This window comes from Neofelis nebulosa, chromosome 6, assembly GCF_028018385.1.
Source record: "Neofelis nebulosa isolate mNeoNeb1 chromosome 6, mNeoNeb1.pri, whole genome shotgun sequence".
Lineage (NCBI taxonomy): Eukaryota > Metazoa > Chordata > Mammalia > Carnivora > Felidae > Neofelis > Neofelis nebulosa.
In genome coordinates this window covers 95,182,419-95,210,260 of record NC_080787.1, presented here as the reverse complement: position 1 = coordinate 95,210,260, position 27,842 = coordinate 95,182,419, and the positions used below count along the sequence as shown (strand labels likewise).

The 27,842-nt window shown below is 34.1% G+C and overlaps 1 protein-coding gene across 5 annotated transcripts in view; it reads right to left on the bottom strand.

The window, feature by feature from the left end:
* The window catches only part of GRIK2 (glutamate ionotropic receptor kainate type subunit 2), a 659,820-nt gene that overhangs the window by 355,027 nt on the left and 276,951 nt on the right, over positions 1–27,842 (bottom strand). For all 5 annotated transcript variants that reach the window (XM_058734822.1, XM_058734821.1, XM_058734824.1 and 2 more), the window contains exons 5-7: positions 18,196–18,377; positions 11,836–11,889; positions 8,175–8,348 (exon numbers count right to left, since the gene is read on the bottom strand). In XM_058734822.1, the coding sequence (XP_058590805.1) occupies positions 8,175–8,348; positions 11,836–11,889; positions 18,196–18,377 (410 nt within the window). The remainder of the gene's footprint in view (positions 1–8,174; positions 8,349–11,835; positions 11,890–18,195; positions 18,378–27,842) is intronic.

Sequence of the window (27,842 nt, the reverse complement as noted above, 5' to 3'; positions counted from 1 at the left end):
TTTATAACAATATCTAAAAGTAATATAAATCTATAGAAATATAAATAATAAACATTATATATATTTATATTATTTGTTTTTATATAAAACTGATATAAGTATTTAAATGGAAACTATGTCAATATTTATTATTTAAAATTGAGGGGTGCCTGGCTAGTTCAGTCAGAACAGCATGGGACTCTTGAAATTCGGGTTCTGAATTTGAGCTCCATGTTAGGTGTAGAGATTATAAATAAATAAATAAATAAATAAATAAATAAATAAATAATAAAAATTAAAAATAGGGGTGCCTAGGTGGCTTAGTGGGTTAAGTGTCTGACTCTTGATTTGGCCAGGTCAAAACCTCACTTTTTTGAGTTCAAGCCTGCATGGGCTTTGGCTGACAACATGGTGCCTGCTTGAGATTCTTCTTCTCTCTCTGACCCTCCCGCTTGCACTCTGCCTCTCTCAAAATAAATAAACTTAAAAAAAACTAAAAATTAAACTTTATTTTATTTAAAGACTGTAATGAGGCCAAGATATCTTTTATCTGGTATTGCATTTCAATATTTTTAATATAAATTCTAAAATTATAAAAATAATAAATAAAATTCCTAAAATAAATTCCTAAAATTATGAATAAAATGGAATAATACAAAAAATATAGTTTTGATAGTAATCACCACTCATCTACTCCCTTTCAGTCCATACCCTATTTCTAAATACAGAAGGTAGCTTCGCTCTGTGTATTTTATTCTTAAGGTGAACAAATAGTCAAAAAATGCTTTGTGCATTGTAGAATAGATTCACTCTCTTTTTATTTTAGAAATAGATCCAATGAAGAGAAGGTACTATTGTTTATAGCAACTGTTAATCTTCCTTAGTCAGAACTTTTCTGTAGTTCATTATGAATCTGTATCCGAGTAATAATATTTCTTGTTATTTATATGCCTCAGTGCCATTTCTTCCTCTCTGGTTTAAATAATTTCAACCAGTATTTCATGCTGACTTTAACTATTCTGAATGTCTATATGTTAAATGTTATACATTTATAATTGTCTATTAACTAAATGGTATGTAAAAATTTTATCCCAGCTTTTCTCCCATTGTTTCCCAATCCATTTTCCTCTAATCCAGGATGGTGAACACTATGTCAAATTTGCTGTTAGCCCCTTTCTAACTTGAATGTCTGCTCTAGTAAAAGAATCTATTGCTTATTTTCTTAACCATTCTCTATTCCCTTTATATTGTGCCCTATACTTGCTTTCCTTATGCCATCTGTGATTGATTATACCTATATGTAACTATATAGCTATTAAATATAAAATAAGAAGCTGAGGAAAGTTGTGAACAGAAATGTATTAATACAAGTTTGTACTGCATGATTTTAGATAAGTGTTTTAAAGATAAAATTTGCTCTTGAGGATAGAAGGGGTAAAAAAAAATTTCATGATTCAACCCTACTTTTTTAAGTGAAAACTTTAAAAATTGGCCTAAAAAATAACATGGGGCGCCTGGGTGGCTCAGTCGGTGGAGTGTCCGACTTCGGCTCAGGTCATGATCTCACGGTCTGTAAGTTCAAGCCCCGCATCGGGCTCTGTGCTGACAGCTCGGAGCCTGGAGCCTGCTTCAGATTCTGTGTCTCCCTCTTTCTCTGCCCCTTCCCTGCTCTGTCTCTCTCTGTCTCTCAAAAATGAATAAACGTTGAAAATTTTTTTTTAAAAAAATAACATGATTATGAAGGAAATGATTCATTGCAACCGCCATTTTCCATGTAAGGAACAATTACTTAAAATGGAAACTCCAACTCTTTACCAGCTTTAGATAAATGCTGATTACTTAATCTGTCAATGAGCAAAGGCAATTAAATGGAATGTTGTATGTTAATGAAACAAAGGGGGTTGTTAGGTCATCTCAATTATTTATATTCAGATTTAACTTGCAGCCTAGTATATCATGGAAGATTAATAGGTATTAAAATGAAGAAATATAGTGCCATTCCGTTATCCATGCCACAAATTCTATGTTCTTTTACCATTCAGTAAATCAATCATATACAAATGTAATGAATGTTGTGTTTATGACTTCATAATATACTCTGAAATATCTTATGCAAATATTTCTGCTATAATGATTATAATATAGACCCCTAAATATTTCTTCTGTGGTAAAGACAAGAATAAAACTAGCAGTTATGTTGATAAACATTGTTAAATGTTACACATTTTTCAGCAAAATATTAAGAAGTCATGGAAAACTCCTGGTAAATTTATATTTGTCTTTTGCTATCACAAAATAGCATGGAAAACAAGGAATTTTAACAAGAATTTGAAGGAAGACTTAGGAAACTAGATCAATCAAAGACACACAAAATTGGGAAGAAGTCAACAATTTCGAATACGATTTTTGTACTGACAGAGATGTGAGATGTGATCATTGAGACACTATCTTCTGATTTTGTCAATTTCCTAAGCTCTGTGAGTAAAGAGACATATTGTCTTCACCACCAAATTTTGAATGCCTGGTATCAAGCCCAGAATACACAGCACACACACAATTAAAATTGATAACGGAAAAAACAATTAACTTATTACTTGGCTACTTTTTATTCCTCTGGTGTTTTAGTGGGATGCAAGATAAAGTCAGATTTTTCAAAATGCCTTTATTGATTAAAAAATGAAGAGTTAGTTTGATCCGTTGTCTGGTAAAACCTTATATTCTCTTTTCAACTGAATCGAAGAAAACAGCTTCAGCTGATTAAGCAGACAGCGGCAAAGATAGGCTTGTAGTTCTAGAAGTAAATGAATGCCTGCTTGGTCATACTTCATATCTCTGTGATTCTATTTTCTAAAGGTAAATCTTTGTACAGCAGCAGAGTGATCACTACTGCACCCTTCATATATAAGCTAACTCCCTGCTGTGAATTGGTACACATTTATCTTTAAAGTTAATCAAATGATGACAGAAATTATAAACTTTCTGTGCTATGGTCTGTCATTATAAATAAATAGTTTTTAGGAGGACATTGGAACTTAAATACATAAAGACTCACCTCTCTTATAAACATTTTCACTCTTTGGTAAAAGAGAAGGGACAGAACTTTTTTAACTCACTAAACTTTCACTATTTAATCAGAAGTACTTCTAAGCTTTTGCCTTTTAATAAATTTTGTCTAACAAATATGTGAGATTAGCCTAATTTCATTTTCTAAATGATTACATATCTCAACAATAAAATGTAAGTATGCAAAATTTAAAAAAAGCTCCCTAAAACATATTTGGGAAAATGAGAGAATCTAGTGATGAGAACACAGCTGTAATGTGATTAGAATAAATTAACACACACATTTATTCAGTCAGCCATTCCTTCCTTCATTATTAAGGAATGAAGGGCTTAACTAGTACAGGGCATTCAAAGATAAGGAAACCTACTTCTTGCCTCCAAAGAGTTATAGTCTTTTGGAAAAGAGATGTGAAAACAAACAAAAATACCAGAGCTAAATTTCAACATGGGGTTTAAACAAAATGTGCATAAATGAAGGAACACACAGGTAAAAATCACAAAAAAAGGTAACAGATGATCTGAAATTTAGAGCACAAGGAGGAAGAGGCCAAACATTCAGATAATGGGAGCACTCCATAGTGAGATGAGGTGGACCCTGTATTGTGGTGAGATGGGTGGCTTCAAAGAGCAGGGAGCAAACAGGAGGCTGAACAAGCAGCAGAAGCCAGATCATGGAGGGCCTTGTAGGTTTGGCAAATGGGTTGAAATTTCATCTAGCAAATGACAAGGAGTCATGAGCCATGTTCACACTAGAAAGAAGGTAAATGTAGGGGAAGATGTTAGGGCTGGGACTTCAGTGAGGAGACTTGCAACAGCCAGAGAAGATATCACACAGTTCTTAACTAAGACGTGGGTCTACGGGGGGAAAGAAGAATGTAGTGAAGAAAGATATTGAGATAGTAGGTTTGACAGTGTTTGATGACTGTTGGGTGTGAAGAGAGGGGTAAGGAAATGGAGATAGCAGTTGGTATTCAAAGTTTGTATTTCCAAAATACTAATCTCCCTATAGTAATTCAAATGATGTAGCCAACCAACACAATCATTATTGATTTGTGTTTTAAATTAATATTATCAAGGAATATATGTTACACATCAACACAAGGAAATAAATGGTACTTTTAAGCTACTGGATAAAGACAGGTCCATTAGTACTAATGAGTATATGCATGATGGCAGCATTGGGAAAAAAATGTCTTGGACATAGCTGTTTAAACTGACCTGGAGGTATTTCTACTTGATTTCATTGTCTTGAATTGAGATTGCTGCAAATTCAATATATCAATAATAACTACAGCCATCATCAGCTCTGATGGGTTCAAAAAAGTGAATTCCTGCCCTTTGGTAACTGTGTGTGGAAAAGGCAGATGTCTGGGCAGAAGACTGGAGCTATGTCATCTGATCAGCAGTAAAGAACAGTGGTAATATCCACTTAGGGGACGTCCATACTCCTAGGAGCATGGAAACATGTAAATAATCAGCAAAGAATGCACAATAGAGAAAGGTTTTTATAGTAAAGGCTCATGTCTGGGGAGAAGTCTAGCACGCTGACTGGACGGCAGTGTGTGGACATTGGGGGAAGTTTGAGAAAGGTGACATGAATTAAAAACAAACAAACAAAAAACTCTAATGTGTGAAGGGTTGGACTTCCTTTTTCACATCCTCCTTGAAGAGATTGGGCTTGGATATACTGTGTGACTTGGTTTCTTGGTTGGGTTTGTAACAATGAAAATAAAAATTTTACTGAGCTAATAACATTAATATCTTTATTATGATGACCCCAAACTATAGAAGAAACCACAACAAAAGGACAAATGGTCTTGTATTCAATAATCAGTTAGCAGATAAACACTTGACCCAAGGGTCAGTTAAGATGCTAACTCAACCAGAAAAATTCTTATGAATCCAATTCATTGTTTCCATTTATAGCTCAACATGAAGGAAGAATTTGAAAGTCTAAGCATTATGATCTTACATACTGACAAATGACTGTGATACTGATAATAATAGGTCTTGCTCCAAGTACTAGGGACTTTGCTGATAATTTCATTTCTTTATGGTACCATAGGGAGAAAAAAAGAACAAGAGATATATAAACACTGAGATCTCATGAATTGACTGAAGGGAATGTTGCCAACACCACAATGCCAGGCTATAATTCTTTTCTTTTCTAACTAGACTCCTCTTAATTTCCTGACTTCATTCATGGTGGAAATAGCCTATTAATTTCTTCTTCTAAACATTTAATGAATGGGAAAATGCTTACAATATGATCTTTAATGAAAAAGAAAAATAATACTCATGCAAGGCATAAGAATACCATTTTTATGCAGACCTTATACTGGTTTTATTTTTATCATAATCATGCACTGTTAAAATTAAGAATTAATTGTATATACTTAAAATATTTTACATATTATATTTTATATTACTATGTGATGGTCTATAATGAGAAGATTTTTAAAGATATTATCATTTTTCAAAGGGGAATTTTTAAAAAGTAATCAATCTGCATCCATTTTGGAAGATATCTTTATTTTAATGGCAAACTTCATGTCTACTTCCAAAATAGTTTCTGTTCCATGCTCTATGTATAAATATAATAAAATAAATAACTGGTCTACATTTTTAGATAAGAAATATTATTCAGAAACCACTCACACAAGTAAATTTATCTTCAGCTCACTCATTTAAAAAATGTTTTCATTTTTAAATCTCAAGTTTTCTGATGAAAACTTTGTATTTTGAAGAAACTAAAAATATATAAATGATGGGGCAATCATCTCTTATATGTGAACATTTTTGATTCTGTCTTATTTAGTATGCCACCTGGAAATGACTATAGCAAAGGTAAAAGTGTTGGCATCGAATATTTGTCTAAAGACTTCAAAATCCGTGGTCTGTATACAATGTGCAGAGTTTTCAATTAAATAGGCTAATTTTCTCATGTTCTTGCCAGTGCATTTTCATTCTATCACTTATCCACTCTTACCCAATCACCTGCCAATTCAGAAGGACAGAATTGAGGAGGCATGGACTCATGGCTAGAAACAAACAAACAAACAAACAAACAAACAAACAAAAAACCCAGACCTGTATTCCTCCTAACACCCTTTTTGTTCCATCTTCTGAAGGTTAATTCTCTCCAAGAGACCTTGCCTTACTGGATGACAAGAAATTAATACATCTTCCTTTGTATTTATCTGTCTTTCAAGAGTCTCAATAAGTTACTTACAAGTTAGTACTTTGTTTCGGGGGATGGCATGTGGAGTCATATAGGGAATCATACAGAAATATAGAGAATACCTAAGTAAAACTGGGTAATTTTTCTGACTCTGATATATAAAGCAGAACACTAATCCTTGGGCATATTAGTAGAAGTCAGAGTTAAATGTTAAGTAAATCTTAAAATTGCCATAATATCATTGATTTTTCCTAAAAATCATTCAAAAATGACTTTGAGTAACAATAAGATATCCACCGTGAAGTTAAAGATTGACAAAGTTAGCTAAAAACCATATGTGGGAAAAAATATGTACATGATTAAAATGACAATTAAAAATATAGGACATATTTTAGTTTAAAAAATAACATTGTCTTGTTAAGTTCCAAAAGTTCAATTCAACATCTTCAAACTGAGAATAAAGCATAATATTTGTAATTTTTTTAGGTTGTATTTTATTTTTAATCTGGATATACTTTAGAGAAAAAAATATATTCATTTTAAAGTTATTTAGATATTTTCCTCCCAATAAAGTTTCTCAACTATATCTTAGGTTAATACCAAAATATTAGAATAAGTCAACTATTTCCATTTTTATGTAAAAGAGTGATATTCCCCTTATATTATTTCTTTAAAAATTATTGTGAATATGAGATATTTTCAAATTCTATGAGGCTGTTTTTCTCAAAAAAACAAAAATCTTGTTTTAAGGAAAAAAATAATCAAATTTTTACCTTTATTTTGCTACAACGTTAAAAACACACTTTGAACCCCTATTGAAGCAATTAATGGAAAGTTATAATCATAATAGAAAAAGCTTTTCCACCCATCAGGATAGAGAATGTTATGCTTATAAAATTTCCATTTAGGCTGACACTTAATAAAAGCAGGTTGTAATGACTTAGGAAATGTACAGATTGCCACGGTGTTTAGCTGTTTCCTAAATTGTAGCAATTATTTGGTCTACAGAAAACAGATTTAATGAAAATGTATGAGACATTTATAATGTGTTTAAATAGAATAGTATAAAAGTAGTATAGTATAAATGTACCTGGTTTTATAAGGTAGCCAGTACTTATAGTTGGCTATTGAGCACTTGAAATGTCACTAGTCTGAATTAATATGTATGGTGTCAGATACACAATTTTCAAAGACTTAGTAGCAAAAATAAAATGAAAAATATCTGCCATAATTTTTATACTGATTACCTGTTCAAATAATAGTATTTTTTAATACAATCAGTTAAATGACATAAATTAATAACATTGATTTTTACTTGGTTTTTTTTTTGTGTGTTTTTTTAACATAGCTATCAGAAAATGTTAAATTATATTTGTGCCTTGCCTTAGATTTTCACTGACAGCAGTGGTATAAATAGCTAAACTTCTACAAGAATGTACCCTTCTTTACAGTTTATGTATAAATCCAGTTTCTAGGTGTAATCAAGGACTTGAAAATGATAAGTGTGATTATTGGTTGGTCTTGAGCCATAAAGAGTGAATAACTCAAAGGATATTTTTGTGTGATGTAGGTCATCTATATGATATCAGAAACCAACAGGATGAAGAATAATCATGTATGGGTAGTTAAGATCAAAGGATAACTATTAGGTTAACATCTTCTTCTCAGTCTCTAATTTATCCTATATATGGCACCCATTAATCTTAGAGATATCTCTACATTGCAGGTATTCTAACTATAGTTGCAATGTCTTTTTAGATACTTGTATACATGTACAAATTTACCATATAAAATTAATTTAGAAAATCATAATAGAATTATTTGCAATAGTAGCTCTGATATCATGCCTTTGATGTCAAACAATTAAACCCAAGTTTGTATGCAGAAGATTTAACGATTTATACAATATCACTTAAAACACACAAACTGATCTTTAAGTGGGAATTCATACCGTCATAAATCCATCCAGCAAACCTGAATCGGGTTTCGGAGGTGCCTGCAACCGTTCCATTGACCACTTTTCAATGATGGAGGAGACTTGTGTATTTTCTGTATTTAATATTCTGAACCCTGTCATGTTAACACCACTGTATCGGTAGGGCTCTACATCAAGAGCAAAGAGGTCCTGAAAGACAAATTTCTTTGTGTTATTATCAACAGAGTATATTCACAAACATGTATAATTAAAATAGTCAATTATTTTTACTTCCCTTAGAATAGCTAACATGATTGTTTCTCAAATGATGTTAACCATCACAAATCATCGAGATTCAAATAGGTTATTTTCATGCTTTGCCAATGCAAATGTATATATTCTAGATAAATTTGTATGTATATATCATATTCTAATTCCACCAGTGAAACAACAGGCTTTTCTAAAACCTGCATTTAAGATTTGCATAAGCTTCCTTCTCCACGTTAAGGATAGCTTGCCCTTAAATTTTATGCATACACATTTTATTTTTTTTTATTTATTTAAAAAAAATTTTTTTTTTTTTATTTATTTTTGGGACAGAGAGAGGCAGAGCATGAACGGGGAAGGGGCAGAGAGAGAGGGAGACACAGAATCGGAAACAGGCTCCAGGCTCCGAGCCATCAGCCCAGAGCCTGACGCGGGGCTCGAACTCACGGACCGTGAGATCGTGACCTGGCTGAAGTCGGACGCTTAACCGACTGCGCCACCCAGGCGCCCCTACACATTTTATTTTTAACTGACTCGATTTTTTTTCTATGCTCTTCTTCCTTGACTGGTGACTGGCACTTTTTTTGCTTTTATTTTTTGTTTATTTGTTTTTTAAGAAACAGTTCATGATATATGGCTTCTAACAAAAATTATATTAAAGCTGAGAGAAAAGTTAACAAAACTGGCCTTTTTGGTTGTGGAACCCTGGCAGTTCCTTTGTTTTATACTCTACCCAACAAGTTCACCGTAAGGAACACTTTAGATGTGGCTGCCATTTCCAGATGGTAGTGAATGTTCTGGCTTTGCCATTTCATTTTCCCAGGACAGAGGGGCCAAAGCATCCAGAAAAGCTGGATGTCACCATAAGGACATGCAGCATGTGGGACCTCTGCCCTCTTTCAAGCTGGCATTAGTTAATCCTTAGATCTTACAGACAATATTGGGAACCAGGGTAAGAGTAATGCCATTGGTCCTATAGGCAGCTTGTCCTGGATGCATACAGCTACATAGGCCACAAAATAGGATTAAAATTTAGTGGAGAGCAGCTGGTATTGGTCTGAACTGTGCTCTATGCTGTGAAAAATATAAGGGATTTTTAGGGTTTTATTTTTCAACATTTGCAATCTAGCCAAGGACACACACACACACACACACACACACACACACACACGGGGGCAAAAGAGTAGAAGTGGTAAGTGCAAGGAGTCAGAAGCAAGATGGGTAACTTTCCATTTTTATAGTCAAAAATAACTTCATAGAACAGATGGGATCTAAGCTGCCATTAAAGAATGGCCAGGCTCTTGGTAGGCAAAAAGGAAACAGATGTCATTCAAAGTGTCAGGAAAGGCACAAAAATTAGAAAACATAAAACCTATTCAGGAGACTGATCTAGATCAGTTTTTCTATAAAACAGAATTCATGAAGGAAATAACAACAACAGAAAATAGGAATGTTAGATTAAAATTAAATTAAAAAACGACCTTCAATTATAGGCTAATGACTTCTATAATCCTAAATGTGTTTTTCTTTTTTTTTTTAATTTATTTTTCCTTATTAAGGGATACTTTTGATTCCTCTAAAATCTTATGATTATGGTGGAACTTAGTTGTAACTGCATTGAAATAAAATTTGCTAAAGAGTAAAGCCTTCCAATCCCTCTCCTGCAGCCTATCATTAAGTTTCTTACAGGCTGCAAAAAATAGCCTGGTGGGAAGTAATATAGAGATACAGGACAGTTAACCATAGTATTTGCAAGTAAAATACAAACTACTATGTGAAGAAGCTCTATTGGAGGAGAGTTGTTTTTATAGGAAGCTATTGTGATCAACTACACTTTAGTAATTTGGTCTGATAGCTTCAAGAGTCCTAAAACCAAGGAGACCAAATTGAAGACTTTTGAGTTAACAGAAAGCATTGGTTAAACTGGTCATTGTGGGAATGGAGACACAAACTAGAGATAGCATGGAGGAAAAAACAGTAGAACTTTGTTGGTGATATAGGATTCAGACAATGGAAGCTTTGCAGGCAGTCAGAAGAGGTGTCAATTTAGAGAACAATACATTAAGGTTTAAATTATTTGAGATTATCTCTTAATGTGACAACAGACTTGTTCTGTAATGTAGCAAAATACAATTCAGGACTCTTACAAATGGACATTGAGATTTCATTTCATCAAAGGTAATAATTGAAGTTCTTACATGCATACTAGTTCTGAAGAAAATAATTAAAGAGGAAAAAGGAAAATAGGATAAAGTCTCAAACCTGGAGATACTCTCAAATTTTGGTGATAGGCAATAAAGGAGAATAGAATATGCCACCCCCAAATATGTGACTTTGCATGTGGATTACTGTGGTCTGAAGGCATCCAAGACCCAGTAGATTCAGGAAAACTTTTATGTCTGTTCTAACTATCTTAAAGAATTTACATAGTGGTTCTGTACCAGAAAAAAAAAAAAGAAAAAAAAAACTATTAATAGAGATATATATTCTTTTTTTATCTGAAAGATCTATCTGTATAGCAGGGTAAACTTCTAATTACCAAGTATCTGCTCTTTCTATCAGTCTGTGGATTACCTTCCTCCCATTTGAAGCCCCAGGCTCTCATCCCATTCCTTAGCTCAATTACCTGACCTGACCTTGAGTCTCATATCTTTGGGGCTCCTGATGTATGAAATTAAATTTGTTTTTTTTCTCCTGTTAATCTGTTTTATGTCAATTTAATTATCAGACCAGGCAAAGAACCTAGAAGGGAAGGAGGACAAATTTTCCACCCCTACAGCAGGAAAGAATTAGTGACAGAGACAGTCATTTCACAGAGGAAGGAAAATCAGGATAACATATTAATAAAGGCATAGAACCAAGAGTAAGTAGATTTGATAAAAGAGTGGGGTCAGAGTTTCATGCATAGTAAGGAAGAACTGTGTGGTGGGTGTGTAAAAACAAAATATGAAGGTAACATTCAATTTGATAATTGCAAATTAAATCATATTGACTTTAAAAATCCAACTAAAAATAGGCATAAACAGGACCAAAAATTTAATCTACTAAAAGGTGTTTCAATAAATCTGGTTTTTGTAAAGTAAATAGAACTGAGATAACAACATAAAAATTTGTGCTTTTCTAAAATACTCATTTCTTAGCAAATTAATTTTGAAACCTATAATGTTCTAGAAGTCCTCTAAAGCAATATATAAATAAGATATAATATTTTGAATTGATATCTGAAATAAAATTATTTCAAAATCATCAGCTTCCCACCAAGAATTATTTGTTCCCAGTGATGATTCATTCCTCCTGTGTTTTATCAAAAAAAAAAATAAGCTACAAAAGTGCCAGTCATTACTTCTCACTCAAAAACCCATTTTCCATCCTGAAAAGTTGTAGCAATAAAATTTAGAGCATTATCTTTATGCTTTAATAAATTACTTACCAGAGTGGTAAAGATATAATGATAATATTCTGTCATCATTCCCATAGCTAATGCCTACGAAGTAAAAAATAAAAATATTAATATTGAAGGTATACATCATATGAAATATGTCAATAGGAGAACACAATAGTAGGGTACAATGAAGAATTAGGCTATAATATTCAGGTTACATTAAAACTGCATCAACCTAAATCTTTTCTCCATAGTTAAGGGAGATTAGTGGTTACTGAAGGAATTTCCGAACCAGTTCTCTCGATAGAAAGCTATTAGCTAAAAGTTTGCAATTGTAAAGCTTATTGCTTTACATATTAAAGGAGACATTAAATTTGAAACAAACCTGAAATTAGCACATTTTAGTTCATTATATTTGTAATGTCTCCACTACAAATATCCTAAGGAGGAACACAATTTTATTTTGATGAACACTATTACTCAATTAGGAAAAAAATTGTGGCAAAGGCAATGCCAATACGATTTTTAAAGTACTTTGGAGACTTTCCTTAGCATTAATGAAGCAACTGTAAATCACCACTATTCTTCAAAAAGTACAGATACAAAAATGTTTTTTTGTTTTTACTTTTACTAACAGACCAGTTGCAAATTACTATTTCATTTCATACTTCTATGGTCCTTGTCAATTTTATTTATTTATTTATTTATTTATTTATTTAACATTTATTTATTTTTGAGAAACAGAGTGAGACAAAGTGTGAGTGGGGGAGGGGCAGAGAGCAAAGAAGACACAGAATCTGAAGCAGGCTCCAGGCTCCGAGCAAGCGGTCAGCACAGAGCCTGATGTGGTGCTCAAACCCAGGAGCTATGAGATCATGAACCAAAGTCAGATGCTCAACTGACTGAGCCACCCAGGTGCCCCAGTCCTTGTCAATTTTAGATTATCAATCTTAAAATAAGGACTTTGGGTTAGAACTTTCAGACATGTCAATTTCTCCTTTGAAAAGGAGAACACTTTTTGAAATAGCTGTTTATCAATGAACAGTAGTTGGTGAATGTAATTGAAAAATGATGCATTTTTGAGTTGAATGAAGAGCTCTTAGAAACAAGTATCCTCAGGTGCATGTAATACTTTCCATAAAATACTAACGTAACAAATTCATTTGCTGAGTAGCTGTCTCAGTTACACCCTGGGTATTCTATGCTTATAGATAGGTGTTAACTAGTTAGTTAAAATGAAATTTGTATATTAGAAGTAAGCTATTCAGTTAAGAAAGAATAGATTTTGTGAAAATTTTGGAACATAAAAATACACTTTTTAAAAAGGGAGAAACATTTGTTAATGAAAGGCGGCATCAAAAACTGAGCAAAGGAAAGGACTTTAGATACTGTGATATTGTGATTTATAATAAGAATACATATTTGGTCATCATTTGTGAACTCCCCCCTGCTCAACCACACACACAAAATGGAACTAGGTGTACAACACTTAGGAACCAAATTATCAAATAATATTTCCTGAATGAATAAAGACTGTATGAACCAATAATGCTCTGATGAAGTGTGAATCTTAATCAAAGTAAGAGAAAATGTATCTTACTAAAGTTTATAAGATTATCTTCGTAGAAGGTATTCACTATTCCTGATGGATATGCACAAAAGATTTCTCAACTCCAGAACTATATTATGACAGCTCAACATTATCCTTGTCTATAGTTTTTACTTATCAACTCAACAGGTACAGAAAAATGGATAAAGATAATTGAAAGAAACAGTGCTTCAGATGTACAACTATAAATAGCATATAATGCCCAAAATGTCTTAGGCACTCTTCTAAGGACATTGCACATTTTAATCAATAAGTCTTGTAGAGGCTGAAAACAAGCAGACTCAAGATGGGCCACTTTGGCGTGAAGATTATTTTGAGCTGAAGGCAAATGAAACCCTGCAGACACAAGAGAAACTTTTGCCCCTTCTTTAACAACGTAGAAAAATCTAAATTGGGACTCTTTCCTAGAATAAGCGTTGTTATCAGAGATAAATGTTATATGAGTGATAGACAAACATCTAATTATCAAACATCTGCTCTTCTTACTGCCCTGTGAATTGCATCCTTTTCCTCAAAAGTCCCCCTTCTCCTTAGTTCAGCATAATCTATATATCTCATTTTGTCCAACTTATTTTGGAATTTCCATGTCTGTGTGGATTCCCTGTATTAAATTTGCTTCTCTCCTGTTAATCTCTCTCATGTCAATTTGATTCTTAGTCCAGCTAGAAGGACCCCCGAAGGGGGAGAAATTCTTGCTTCCTGATAGCCTCATTAAAAACCTTATGAGGTAGGTCCTACTATTATACTTATTTTATAAGTGAGGAAAGTACAAAATAATAACAATGAATAAATTGGCCAAAAAAACTGAGATAGTGAGTAAACATGAACTCTAGGTCTCTAATTCTTGGATTTTGGATACATGGCATTTTATAAAATGGTATATTTTATGTTCCCAAAGAAGGTAGATCCATTGTAGGATCTATGTAATCTAAACTTTTTGCCTGTTTTCACCTTGATATTTTGAAAACCTCATCTCAAGCCAGTATTGAAAACTGTGTTTTGGAGGTAGGGATGGAAGGGATTAAGGAGATGATGGCGGGGAGAGTGGCTTGCTTCTGACATGGGTATTCTGAACCAGCCACAGCTTCCTTCATCACTGTGAGAAGAAACCTGCAGGGGATGACTGAGGACTGTTTATGCCTTTCATTGACCTTCCTTCAGCCTTTGATTCTGAAAATAAGAATCAATTATGGACTATGATGTGTGATCTAAATAGAGAAGGTTAGTTATTTTTGATTGAGTACCTACACTGTAACATTAACCAAAAAAAAAAAAAAGGACAACAGGTTATCTCTCTTGAAAGATAAGTTAATAATTTCCAGTGGAATTAAAAAAAAGAACTTTATGAGGTCACTTTTAGACAACAGGCTTGAGGAATGGAAACTTGATCGAGGCAAAGGGGCTCACAGCAACCACCCAGCTGATACAGATAGGCTTATCAGGCAATCCGCCTCAAAATATCCACAGGCTCTAACTAACCAACAGGCTACTTACAACTAGGCACAGGTTCCAAAAAGGAAAATTCCAGGTAGCCATACCTCTTCACCTTCCCTCTTTACAGACAGCCCCCACCTATTTCCTCTTGCCAGACAGCCTTTCCTTTGCTGTCCTGCCTCCCACTTCCTCGTGGTATATTCAATAAACTTCTATCTCTTTTGTTCTGCTTCAGGTGAATTCTTTCCACTGCCTGCACCACTGGCTTCCACTCATGGCCCCACATTTGGAGCCCCCATTCAATCGGGAGAGATACCACATTTAGACACCACAAACTTGTTCTGGATGTTTTTTAAATTATAACACTTACATCTTGCCAATGTTTTTTCTCTTTTTTCATTATTTTTTCAATGTTTATTTATTTTTGAGAGAGAGAAAGAGGAAGAGAGAACAAGCCGGGAGGGACAGCGAGAGGTGGAGTGGGGGGAAACAGAAGATCTGAAGTGGGCTCCACACTGACAGCGGAGAGAGAGATGTAGGGTTTGAACTCATGAACTGTGAGATCATGACCCGAGCTGAAGTCAGATGCTCAAACAACTGAGCCACCCAGGCGCCCTTGCCACGATTTTTGAATGAACTGTATGGACCGTTCAAACCACATTAATAAGAATAAAATTAATATCTCTTTATGTATAAATAAATGAGAGTGGCCACAATAGAAAAATTGGTTGTACTGTATTATCCTTCCTGGAAAGAAATGCCACAGATTTTCCCAAATCAAAATATTATTAGAAATCCCCAACATTTAACTAGAGTAGTGCTAACAATGCCATTTGACAAATTAACACTTCTAGGCATATAATATGCAATCAGTTTATCCTCCAGGTTGTATCCAGAAGTTACATCACTCAAAGTTAACAATTGAAGAGGTGGGCTTTAGACATATTTCTTAAAATTTAATTTAATTTTACTTCGTGATGCCGTGGAAGTTTATTTGCATCTGCTTTCACATTTTTCCAGCCTAAAAATTTTCACAGTCTCTAATCTAGACTTTCAAGGTCTTGATTAATACTTTTTTCTGTAATAGAATGACCTTGTGAGGCTTAAATGCAGATCATCTTCGCCCTGCCATAGGGGATTCTCTTTGACAAATTTGGGTGGAGATGGAATCTTTTGTTATTAAGGCATGTGTGCCAATTACTGCACTCAAATAGCCAGCTTCAAGCTTCAGTCCCTTTTAAAGCATTCAGGGAAGAAAACTTCAAGTTCACGTTTGCCCAATATTTAAGAAAGGCTCATTTAGTTAAAATAAATAAAACAATGAAACAAATAGGGCTAACTTGATAAACCTATCCATATTTCTGGATACTCCTATTAGTGGTTCTTAGATTAAGCCACACAAGGACAGCCCATCTATGCCTGCTCTCCAACTCCTATACCATTTCTTCGGACTTCTGTCTTTAACCAATGTTGAGAAATCTCCAAAAAATTTTATAAATCATGAAATAGAGTCCTATTAAATGTGTCGCTTCATTTATAAGGAAGCTATTTGCTTTCTTCTTGAATTCATTTCTAGAATAACTGATATCCAAAAGTGGAACAAATGCTCTCTAGGACAAGGTAAGATAAAAAACAAACATCATACATGTGGTCTTTTAGTGTTACAGATTCTGAACATACACATTCTGTGTAATAATGTTACTTTGATTTCATTTTAAGTCTCATATAATCATTTTACCTGTGCTGTGACTTTTCTACTAATCTTGCAAAGATTCTACTAATCTTGCTAAAATTATGTAACCTTTTCTGCTATATATATTTTAAATATTATCTTAATTCTGTTTTTATTTTACAAACAGAGCAGGTTACATATAAGAAACCAATTATAATGGATATATCAAATAGAAGGCAGAATGGCAATTCTATTTTTAAGTTGATAGCAAAATGAGTCAGTTAGTTACTCTAGAGACAAGACAACTGATCATTTACGTACTTGCTGGAAGCCTAGAGAAAGCCGACCAAAGCTCTGTCACTGACAAATCGTAGAATACTACTCACTCTGGGCATAAAGGAAAGGTCTCCTTTCCAAGCCTGTATATTCTAAATGTGATCAAGAATTGTCTTTGGTATTACATGAAAAACAAATTCCTACTCTGCATTTCACTGATTATTCACTACCAATAACAAAACAAAACAAAAAACAACAACAAGCAAAGACACACCCAAATCTCATATGCTTTACTACCCAAATATAACACTAGAGCAATTTTCCAAATCCAATTAAATATTTTATTGCAGTGAAACCAACATTCATATTGGAAGATTGGACAACCATCTGCTTAATAAACTAACCATGTTATAACAGGCATTTACAATTGATAGTTATATTTTATGGGATATAATTTGACATCTGAATCTGCATAACTCTCCAATAGTGATATTTTATCTTATACATGAGAGGTTTCAGGACAGTTGACTAATCCCAAGCCACTGTGATATCAGCCAGTGTCTTTACAAGAGCTTAAAAAACAAAGTACAAAGACTTGAATCCAAATCTAGACTTTACTACATAGTAAATATATGGGCTCATACCAGCCATTTAATGCCCAACATCAGTCTCTTTTCTCGTCTAATATAGGGGAGAATAATAATTGCTGTTTTCCAGTATACTGTTAGGTTGGAATAGTACAAAAGTAACACTAAAAGGTTTTACTGCTATAAATTATTTCGTTTGATTGATTTTAGTATTAACTTTTGACTTAGTAATGCTTTATTCTGGAATGAATACTTAACATCACTAGGTGAGATATTAATCCCTCTGTTACTTCCTTGCTGGTGGGCATTGAGAAAGTTATTCAATCTTTCCAAGACTCAGTTTCTTCATCTGTGAGGTGGAGATAGTCTCTACCTCATGTGATCATTGTGCTGATTAAATAAGTGATGTGCAAGGGATCTCCTAGAAGATGCCAGCTAAATAGCAAATCTTTTTTTCTCTTTTTTCAACTGGTTGATTTTAATGGTTGAGCTGCTCACTCATTGACTGTCAGTTTATTCCTTCCTTTCAGTACAAACAAATATCTATCATAATAACCAGCATTCACATTAACAAACAGCATTGTAGCCATTTGAAAAAACCTCAGAACTTCAAACAATGTGTTTTGAAGATCATCAGTATTTACATTACTTTTTCTTATAGACAATTAATTAAAAGCAAATGTCAGATTTTTCTATCAGAAAATTACCTCAAGGTGACTTCTACGGCTCATTTTAACCATGTGACAATAACACTTTGCTTAAAAAAAAAGGCCATGCTTTAAATGCAAATTCAATAAAGAAACCAAGAATTTAAGTAAATTAAAGATTACCTGTTTCAAAATGCCTGCTGCCATTTCATGGCTACAGTCAAAGATTACATGGAACTCTTTGCCTCTTTTCATTTCCTTTAGTAAGGGTTTTGCATCCTTTGTATCGGCAGGTAGTTGACGGATTTTAAGCCGAAGATTGTACCGTGATGGAGCTTTGATGAGCTCCTGCAAACGAATGAGACCTTTAATGAAAAAGGAGGGAAAAAGAAGATTAGAGAAAAAACAGAGTAGGTCATAAAATCACAGAACATACTCACTACAATGCCTGATTTCCTTGACCATGTATATGTGCATTCATGGTGGGACCACTGAAATTCCTACTTCCTAACTCCAGATCCCATTAGTTTTGTTAGAATGATCATTTTTCAAATTCTTTAAGGTATTTTTCAAATTATGAAATATATACATAAGTTGATGAAAATAATTTAAATAAATAAAAGGATATAGAACGAAACAGTCTGTCTCCCTTTGTACCCCAATTCTGCTCCTACAAGGTTGTCACAGTTAACAGCTTACAAATATTATTCCTCCACACATTTTCTCTGCATTTCCACAGACACACATAGAGTTTTATTTTGTTTTGTTTTGCATTTTACACTAATAGTAGTTTGTGACTATGTCTTAAAGGTTGTTGTAAGTCGGTGACTATTGTTCCAGTTTGTCCACTTAACACTGTATTTTATAGTGGACATAATTTATGTTAATATTCCCCAGTGTTAGAAACTAGAGTTACTTTTTTGTTTTTGTTTACAACTAATTGTCTAGTAATTTGGTATATATGTAAGAGTAAAGTAACTTTCTTTAATAAAATAGACTCTAAGTAGTAGCCTGGACCATTATTAAATTACTTAAAGAAATAAAACATTTTTTGTATTGTTTGTTAGATATAACATTAACTCCAGAAATCAATATAACCACACACGGTATTAGTAAAGCAAATATTTTCCTAGAGAAATAGCTCCTGATTATGTTTCAAAGTATATCAAATTAATAGACACATGTTCAATAGGTCATAGAACTGTTAGGCATTTTTAAATAATAGAGACATACCATCAAATTTATTTTTTCATACAAACTTCAAGCAATGAAACCTCTTCAGGAACTCATATGAAAGACTCAACATATTAAAAAGTGTGATAAGAAAAAAGGATCATCTACTTCTATTCTATCTTGGAATGATATGAAGCAATTTCCTCATCTCCTCCTACTACTTTCTTATTTACCTTTTTTCCCGTTTCATCTCTATATTTTTCTCCATTTCTATCTCCCTGAAGAACTACCTTCATAAATATTAGTATTGCAAACAATATATGTGAGTATGTGTGTGTGTGTGATTTTACCCTATTTAGAAATTGGAATAACAGGAATAAAAATATATCTTATTGTGAGTAAAAACAATCTGTGTATTAAAATAACACATGATACAGGGAGTAAAATCTAATTCTAGGAATCTTTTTCATTCAATTTTTAAATGAATAGGTCTTATACATGTAATGCTATACACATTTTAATATGTTGTAACATAGTTAATAAAATTAACATAACTAGTTTTCAGTATTTTCATTCTCGAGTGAGACATACAATGTAAAAATATGTAAATTTACAAATATACCTAGTATCTTTTGCTTTTAAAATATTGTGCCATAAAATTTACTTCATTGTAAGTTATGAGAATTTTGCCATTTAAAATTCTACAAATAATTGTTGCATAAATTACACAACATACTACAATTATCTTATTTTGTTTTATAAATTTAGATGTACTAGCTATATTAAAATAAGTATTACATAGATAATTTATATTCAATGTACTCATTAAACATAATACAATTCAGTCCAGAGAATTAATGTACATATAATGAGTAAAGATGTAAACTTGGGTTAAACAAAGATAAAAACAAATATTTGAATTTATAACACCTGCTTAATTGTAGTAGTGTAACATTGGGCTTATAAAATCCTCCAGAACATGTATAAAACGCTATATGTTTGTTTGCACACAGGAGTGCTCTGCAACTAAATTAGAACAGATTGTTAACAAATTGTTAAAGGGTAGTAGCATTAACTACTTTTATAAATAAACCAAAGTATAATTGTAGTAAGGCAATGGCTCCCATACTTTGGAAGGTATGACAGTAATCTATGAAGCTGGTTATAATATAAAAGCTGAATCAGAACCTTTAGAGGATAGGACTCATGCATGTACATTTTTTAACAATCTTCCCAGGTCATCAAAAAGTAAGACCAATTTCCAAACATAAGTCTGATTTCAGTGTCATATGTGAGTCACTCCTTGAAACACTTTGGCATAATGATATGATAGGATAATAACTATATTGTATTAGCTAGCATTATAAAACAATAAAATAGTTCAAAGAATGAATTCCAACTTCATTAGGAAAAGTGAATCAGAAATCTGTACATACAGCTGACTGTAGGAATGAGAGAAAGAAAAGAAGACATCATTCATTTACTCTTGCATCAAACAATTTTGTTAAATTTATTCAATTCTTACTATAGGTCAAGCATTGTTTTAGATATTGGCAGCACAATAAAAAATAAAATAGACAAATCTCCTACCCATACCATGTTAAAAATATATGAGGGGTGGGGACAGGTAAAGGTCATTAAGCAGGCAATTATAAATAAAAAGTGGCAAATAATACTTTGATGGGGGAAGTGCAATTATTGAAGAAGAATACATAGCAGAATCCTCTAACTTGGGATGAGAGTGCTTACAGAAATTACTCCAAGAGGGTGACATCTAAGTTACTACCTGACTAAAAAGAGTAAGAGTGGAAGGAATAGATAGAAGAAAAAACAGAACAAAACAGTTTTTATACTGGCAGGGGAGTGAGAGAGCATGAGCAAAGAATCTTAAGCAAGGAAGAAGTGATGAAAGTTTAATTTAAGGGGGCATGAGGCTGCCTAAGAAGCCCACGTAAATTACTTTAGAGTTGGGTCTTAAAGGTGGTGGAAAGTGCCCACTTGGAATCCGCATTTCAAAAGAACCACTCAGATTTTCAGTGTGGATGACAGATCAAAAGAGCTAAAACTGGAGGAAGAAAGAGTTGGAAGACAGTTGGAATAATGCAGGCTAGAAAATGCAAAGATGTGTGTACAGGGCAAGATGGAGAAAGAAGTGGATGGACCAGAAAGAGATTTTTAAAAAAATACTGAGAGTACTTTGTGAGGGAGAGCACTGAGTCAGGGAAGTTTCCCAGATTTCTGGCTTGGACAACTAGGGGGAGAGAGTGCTTCCACTGAGCATGAGATCATGGGAGGATCAGGTCCACTGAGGGTTCAAAAGAAGGGGAGTGATCATCCATGTCAAGGGTTGCTAGTAACAAAGAAATAATAGTAAACACTTTAAGAAAGTGTTTATTAAATTTAACTAGAAGATAACTGATGACCCAGGCAAGGACAGTTCTACTAGGGAGGTGGGGGCAGATTATTGTGCCATTAGTAGGAGCAGGAGAGAGGTAAAAATAGACTCCCTCAAAATCATCTCCATGTATTTCCATAGTGTAGCTTAGTGCCCACCCTAATCACATATAATATCCTTGTTGGAAAGTATCAGTCCCTTCCTAATCCATCATCAGACTTGAGTTCAGTAACAGATTGATGGGACACTTTGGTTTCTACGTCTATTAAATGAGTTTTATCTAGATCAGCAGTTTTCAAAGTAAGGTCCACACATGTCTATACTCTTTTGGGGGTGTTCCCTAAGGTCCAACTATTTTAATAATAATACATAATAATACTAAAGCTTTTTTCTTTCATTCTCTCCCACATTGACAATGGAGTCTTCCAGTAGAGGTTACGAGACACAGATGATGTCACAGCAGATTGAACAAGGAATCAGATATGAAAATCCCAGCTTCCTTCCACTAAGTCAAATATTAAAGAAACTTACAAAAATCTTACAAATGTTTTTAGAGATCTTTAATTATTCTTAAGAATGTAAGATGATTGGGGCACCTGGGTGGCTCAGTCGGTTAAGCGTCTGACTTCGGCTCAGGAGCCTGCTTCAGATTCTGTGTTTCCTTCTCTCTCTGCCCCTCCCCTACTCATGCTCTGTCTCTCTCTGTCTCAAAAATAAATAAAACATTAAAACAAGAATGTAAGATGATGTAAAAACCAAAAAGTCAATGAATTACTAATTGGATTATTTCTAAATTTTTCCTAGCTCGGATTTTCTATTATTCTCATAAAATATATAAATGCAGAATGATCTAATAACACCTTTTGCTGAATAAGGAAAAAAAAAGCTATCCTTGGCTTTACTTATCTTACAAGATTTTATGCAAGTCAAATATAAATTTGGGGGATTTAGTCTATCATAGTAGAAACAGCCTCTCAGTGCTGGTTGGAATCTTCGTTCAAAAATACACAATCTGGTGGCACCTGGGTGGCTCAGTCAGTTAAGCATCCGACTTTGGCTCAGGTCATGATCTCACGGTTCGTGGGTTCGAGCCCTGCATCAGGCTTGGTGCTGACAGCTCAGAGCCTGGAGCCTGCTTTGGATTCTGTGTCTCCTTCTCTCTCTACCCCTCCTCTGCTCACATTCTGTCTCTCTCTCTCTCTCAAAAATAAACATTAAAAAAAATTTAAAAATATATATAGATATGATCTGTATGACTTTGTGCAAGACATCATATCTCTTTCTGCTTTGCCTTCCTCTTCTCCATAACAGGGTAAAATCATATATGTACTAATTACAAAACACCAAAAAAGGAACTGTCACATATTAGACTCTCGAAAAGTAGCAGTTGTCAATGTTGTTATTTTGGCAAAGATTAGGAAGACTGTAGTAATTTTTTTTTAAAGTGCTGGTATTTAAATCTGTTCTTGGAAGTTATTTTGGCACTGATTTTGACTGAAAACCTAACAACATCAAAATTTTAATAAAAATTTTAAGAGATTAACTCATTACCCAAGAAAAAGAAGCTACATAGCTGGCTACAGATTTATCCAACAGCTTTGAATTGAAAAATCTCAAGTGACTAAAAAAATAGAAATTTTCTGAAGGATAAAAATCCACAAATAGTATTTGCAGAGTTCACCCTAAATATAAATCCTGGCAAGTATTTTCAAGTCTCTTAAGAGCTCATGTGGATGGTCCATTGAGCCATCAGGTGCAATAAATGTTTACTTATTCTATTCACACATATATATCCCTGCTGGCATTAATGTAACAGATTTCAGTTTGCTAGCTTCCCTAAGGAATAATATTGAAGAGCTAAAATAAAAATAAATAAATAAATAAATAAAAACAACTGCTGCTAGTAGGAACTACCATCTCCTACTTAAGAATTAGAGTGAAGTGTCCCTTTTATTCATTCATTCAGCATATATTTTACTGCACATCTACTACGTGCAAAACATTGTTTCACGGGCAAATATAATGATTGCAATAACTGTATTTTTTTCAGTCTTGAACTGCATGAGATACATTTTTTTTAACACAGAAGTTATGTCTGTAAAGCTTTTTAATTCAGTTTTTTGGAATAAAAGTAGTTCAGGATTCCAGAGGACAGAAATCTAGAGTTGTTTGAATACTGAAAGTAGAAACATGATTTTTAAATTTGGCTTTTCACCATCTCCAGCACCAGGTGCTTAGACTTCTTTCTTGCCTTCTAAGTCTTCATTGCTCTATCCTGTGACATTGTTTTTCCATTCTAGATCCTATGACTTCCCTTTATCTGGTAATTACATACAAATCTCTGGATTTTGTTATTTAGGACAACTTGGAAGAGAAAGAGAGAGTTGACAAAAAGGAAGATGGATTCAAAATATCCAAAGAATGGATGTTTATCCACTTTATTTAATGAGTTGTTTAATGGCATCCCTGCAATTTAATGTACCTGGATGAGGTTTTTATCCAAAGGGAAATGGGTTTAAACAGCAGGAATGCCTACTTACAATACTGGGTATACATTTTCCTCTGTGGATCTCTATTGATCTTCCTACTTCCCCCAATATTCCCCTGCAAATTATCATGTTCTAAAAACATTCCAATTTCAGGAAAGATTACCTTAATCAAATTCATCATATATTAAATATGTATGCTGTGTAAAATAAAACAGGAAAAAAAGTAAGCTTCTTAATATAATTGGGATGGTTTACATGTGGTAATTCCCTATGATTCTTTGGTCAAAATGGAGAAATAAAAAAGAACGCATCTATGACATTAAATAAAAGGATGAACTTTGTTTTGTTGAAAATGTGGTTAATACAAATAATTTTCAAACAACAATTTTCAGAAATGGAGCATACTTTAACAAATTTGGCATGCAGTGAAGTTATTTAATGAAAGAGTAGAATTATAACTCCTTAAAACAATCTTTTAATTAAAATGCCCTCTCTTTCCCTAATGTAATTAGTTGATGTAATGATAATAAAAGAGAAACAATCGGCACAGATGGGTTCCTGAAAATCTTCTAACAAAAAAGAGCACCACATTGCAATTATCCCTTTATTTTGGTAGATGAGTTACACTCTATTCTCTTTAATTTCTTCACTGAGTACATTTTTTTAATCTTTTTCTACTTTCAGATATTTTACAGTCGCTGAAATCAAGGTTTATCTTAAGCTAACAGGGGGCAGAGGTCTGAGCTGCTCTTTTCAGAAGGTGCCATCAATTCAGCTTTTAAGGAGAAGCCAGAAGGAGCCATTTATGCACACTCCAGCTGGCACTTTCTTAAAGAGATCAATCACACTGCCTCTCTGCAGGCCCAGCCCCCCCCAGCCCCAGGAAGGGAGTCCCAAGTTTCCTCCTATACCCAGGTATCCACTTCAGCAGCCACACAAACTAGAGTTTTGCCACCTGGCTCACTCATCAGGACTATTTATCATTTCAGTTAATGTGGTCTTTGTGCAGGCCAGACCTCTCCCCTACCCTTCAAATGCATTGTGTAATAAACTATACAAGAATGACTCATCCACATTCAATGCTTCATCATCACCCCCTCCCCTTTTTTCAGTTGAGAAAAGAGAATTCATTGAGAGGCCAAACATTTCAGGGAGTTATTTTTATTAGAATGTTGTATTTCTGCTACAGAGTGTTTTAAAGAAAACTAAATAAAATATCTATACCAGTTATGGAGTTTCCAATCTATGGTAATGCTTTAAATATACACAAGGGAGCTGATCATAATAAGAAAATCAAAGGTGGCTTAGAGAAGAGAAGTAGATTGCCACTGAAAATAATTCTGTCTCCAAATTTTTGCCTGCCTTCCTCTCCATGGAGATGAGGTAGATTTGTTCATCAGTACAGGGAAAATAGAAAATAAAGAAAATTGGGGTCTAGAAAAAAAAAGGGAGAAGAGACAGGGAAGATGAAAAGAAACTTCCAAAGTGGTTTTCATCTTCTTAGAAGAGGGGGAGAAAGCTATGGAGAGTAAAGTTAGAGGGTTGGTCTCCTGGGAGGAAAATCTTCAAATCATTATAATAACCTTACAGAGAGGGAATGCCTTCTCTCTTTTTGAAATTTGCTGTATCTTTAAAGTATGCTAGAGTCTAATATATTCAAAACTCAAAACATATAAAAACACTTAGCTTGATATATTGGAAACCAAGTAGCAAATGAGTTTCAATTTACATGTCAAGGTCAATTGACTGTCCCTGGCTAGCTGTAGCACTGTGTGAAAAATGTTTTTGAGACCAGTTCTGGGTTCAAAGGCATATTTCAGTTAAGGGATTTGAACCCGAGTGATGGGGTAGGCATAGTGGCCTACCAATAGTTATCCTTTTATTAAGGTCTCCTCATTATTTATTAGTGTCATCAAATCCTATCCATGATATTGTTTTATTGATGGCAAAGCCTTTTTACGCTTCAGAATGGAATATAATACAGTGCAGACGATACATTTCAGGCACCATGCTCTCTATATGAATGCAGGACCCAAAGTTCAACCCTGCACCAGGATGCATTCAAATAAGTAGAATCCAAACAGGAACGCAGACACTTACAGTCTCCTGAAAACATTTAAAAAGCATATACATTTATTGTCTAAAGCAACTTATTAAAATTCTATATTGTTTCTTCTTCTCAAACCTCCCCAAATTCTGAAAACTTGCTTTGACACATAACACACATGTATGTGTCCACACACAACCAGGCTCAGGTGTACACACACACACACACACACACACACACACGCACACACTCACATACATGCACCTCTTCTGTTTCTATTTCCCTGGGAAATCTTATTTATCTCTGTGCTGACTTCTCCCCACAGGATAATCTGGCCATGATGTTTCTATTCTGCTCTGTTTCCATTTGGAAAGTCCATACCACACGTGCTCACAATACTGATCTAGGAAAGCAGAAGCCTCCTGGAAAGACCTAAATGGGGAAGTAATAAACTGACAGAACCTGAAGAATCTTTAGCAGGTAAATCATGGAGAAAGGCTGAGACCTTTCAAACACATATGCAACCTTTTCATAAGCCATCCTTTTATGCTGTATCGTGATGCCAAATTTCTGAACCATATTGTGGCATGGCAGTCTGCATCGATCCCACCTCATTAACTTTCTACCGAATCACTACAGATGATATTTCAAGTTTCCAAATTTTAGTTTTTTCATCTATAAAAATGTGACCATAATAATTAATACCATCCAGAAAAAAATCAAATGAGCTAATGCATATGAATCAGTACTGTGCCTGGCACATATTAAACCTTCTCACTGGTTTCTGGTAATTAATTTCTCTCCCGGAGCTCCAAAATCACTGTGTGTGTGTGAGTGTGTGAACAGGCCCTGTTTTTGTTTTTTTTTTCCCCAGACTCTTCCTGCAATCTTATGAGTGGTCTCTATAAAAATCTCTTCACTTCAAGCATCTAAGTAAATCCTGCTTCCTGCTAGGAACCTAATTAATACTCCATCTATATGCTGATAACTGCCAAACTTATATCTCTTGCCAGACCTCTTCCTTGAACTCTAGAGTCCTAAATTCACTTTCCTATTTGACAGTTGGGTAGTAAAAAATTAACCTTGCCAAAGAGAGGTCTGGCCTTTGTTATTGGCTCTCTAAGCCCTTGGACTGTCCTGCCTGATAAGAGTGTCTTTGGATAGTCTAACAATGTGATTTATGTTAGGGGCTTTGGGTTTTGAGGTGTCAGCTCAGCCTCTGGATGGGGCTAGAGACTACAGGTCAGCCAAGTGTGTGTTCAGCCATGTCTACATGACCGATCTCCAGTAAAAACTCTGGACATCCAATGCTCACATGAGCTTTCCTAGTCGGCAATACTCCATGCATACTGTCACTCACTGTTGCCTGAAAAAGTTAGCACTGTCCACAAGTCGAGTTGTTGGAGGAAGACAACTGCAATCTCTGAGGGTGGACCCTCTCCTGGACTCTGTCCCATGTGCTTCTTCTCTCAGCTGGCCTAAATCTGTATCCTTCTGATGCTATAAATTGTAACAAAGAGAATAACCACTTTCAGTCATTCTCTGAGCTGTTTTAGTGAATTATCAAACTTGATGGTGATATTGGGGACATTTGAAATTGCAATCGGTGTCAGAAGGGAAGGTGGTCTTGGAGTCTCCTGAATAATGTAGCGTCTTTACTTTGTTATATAGTAAATAATATATAACATTCCAAAATTGGCTCTTCATGTCCTCAGCATCCAAAACT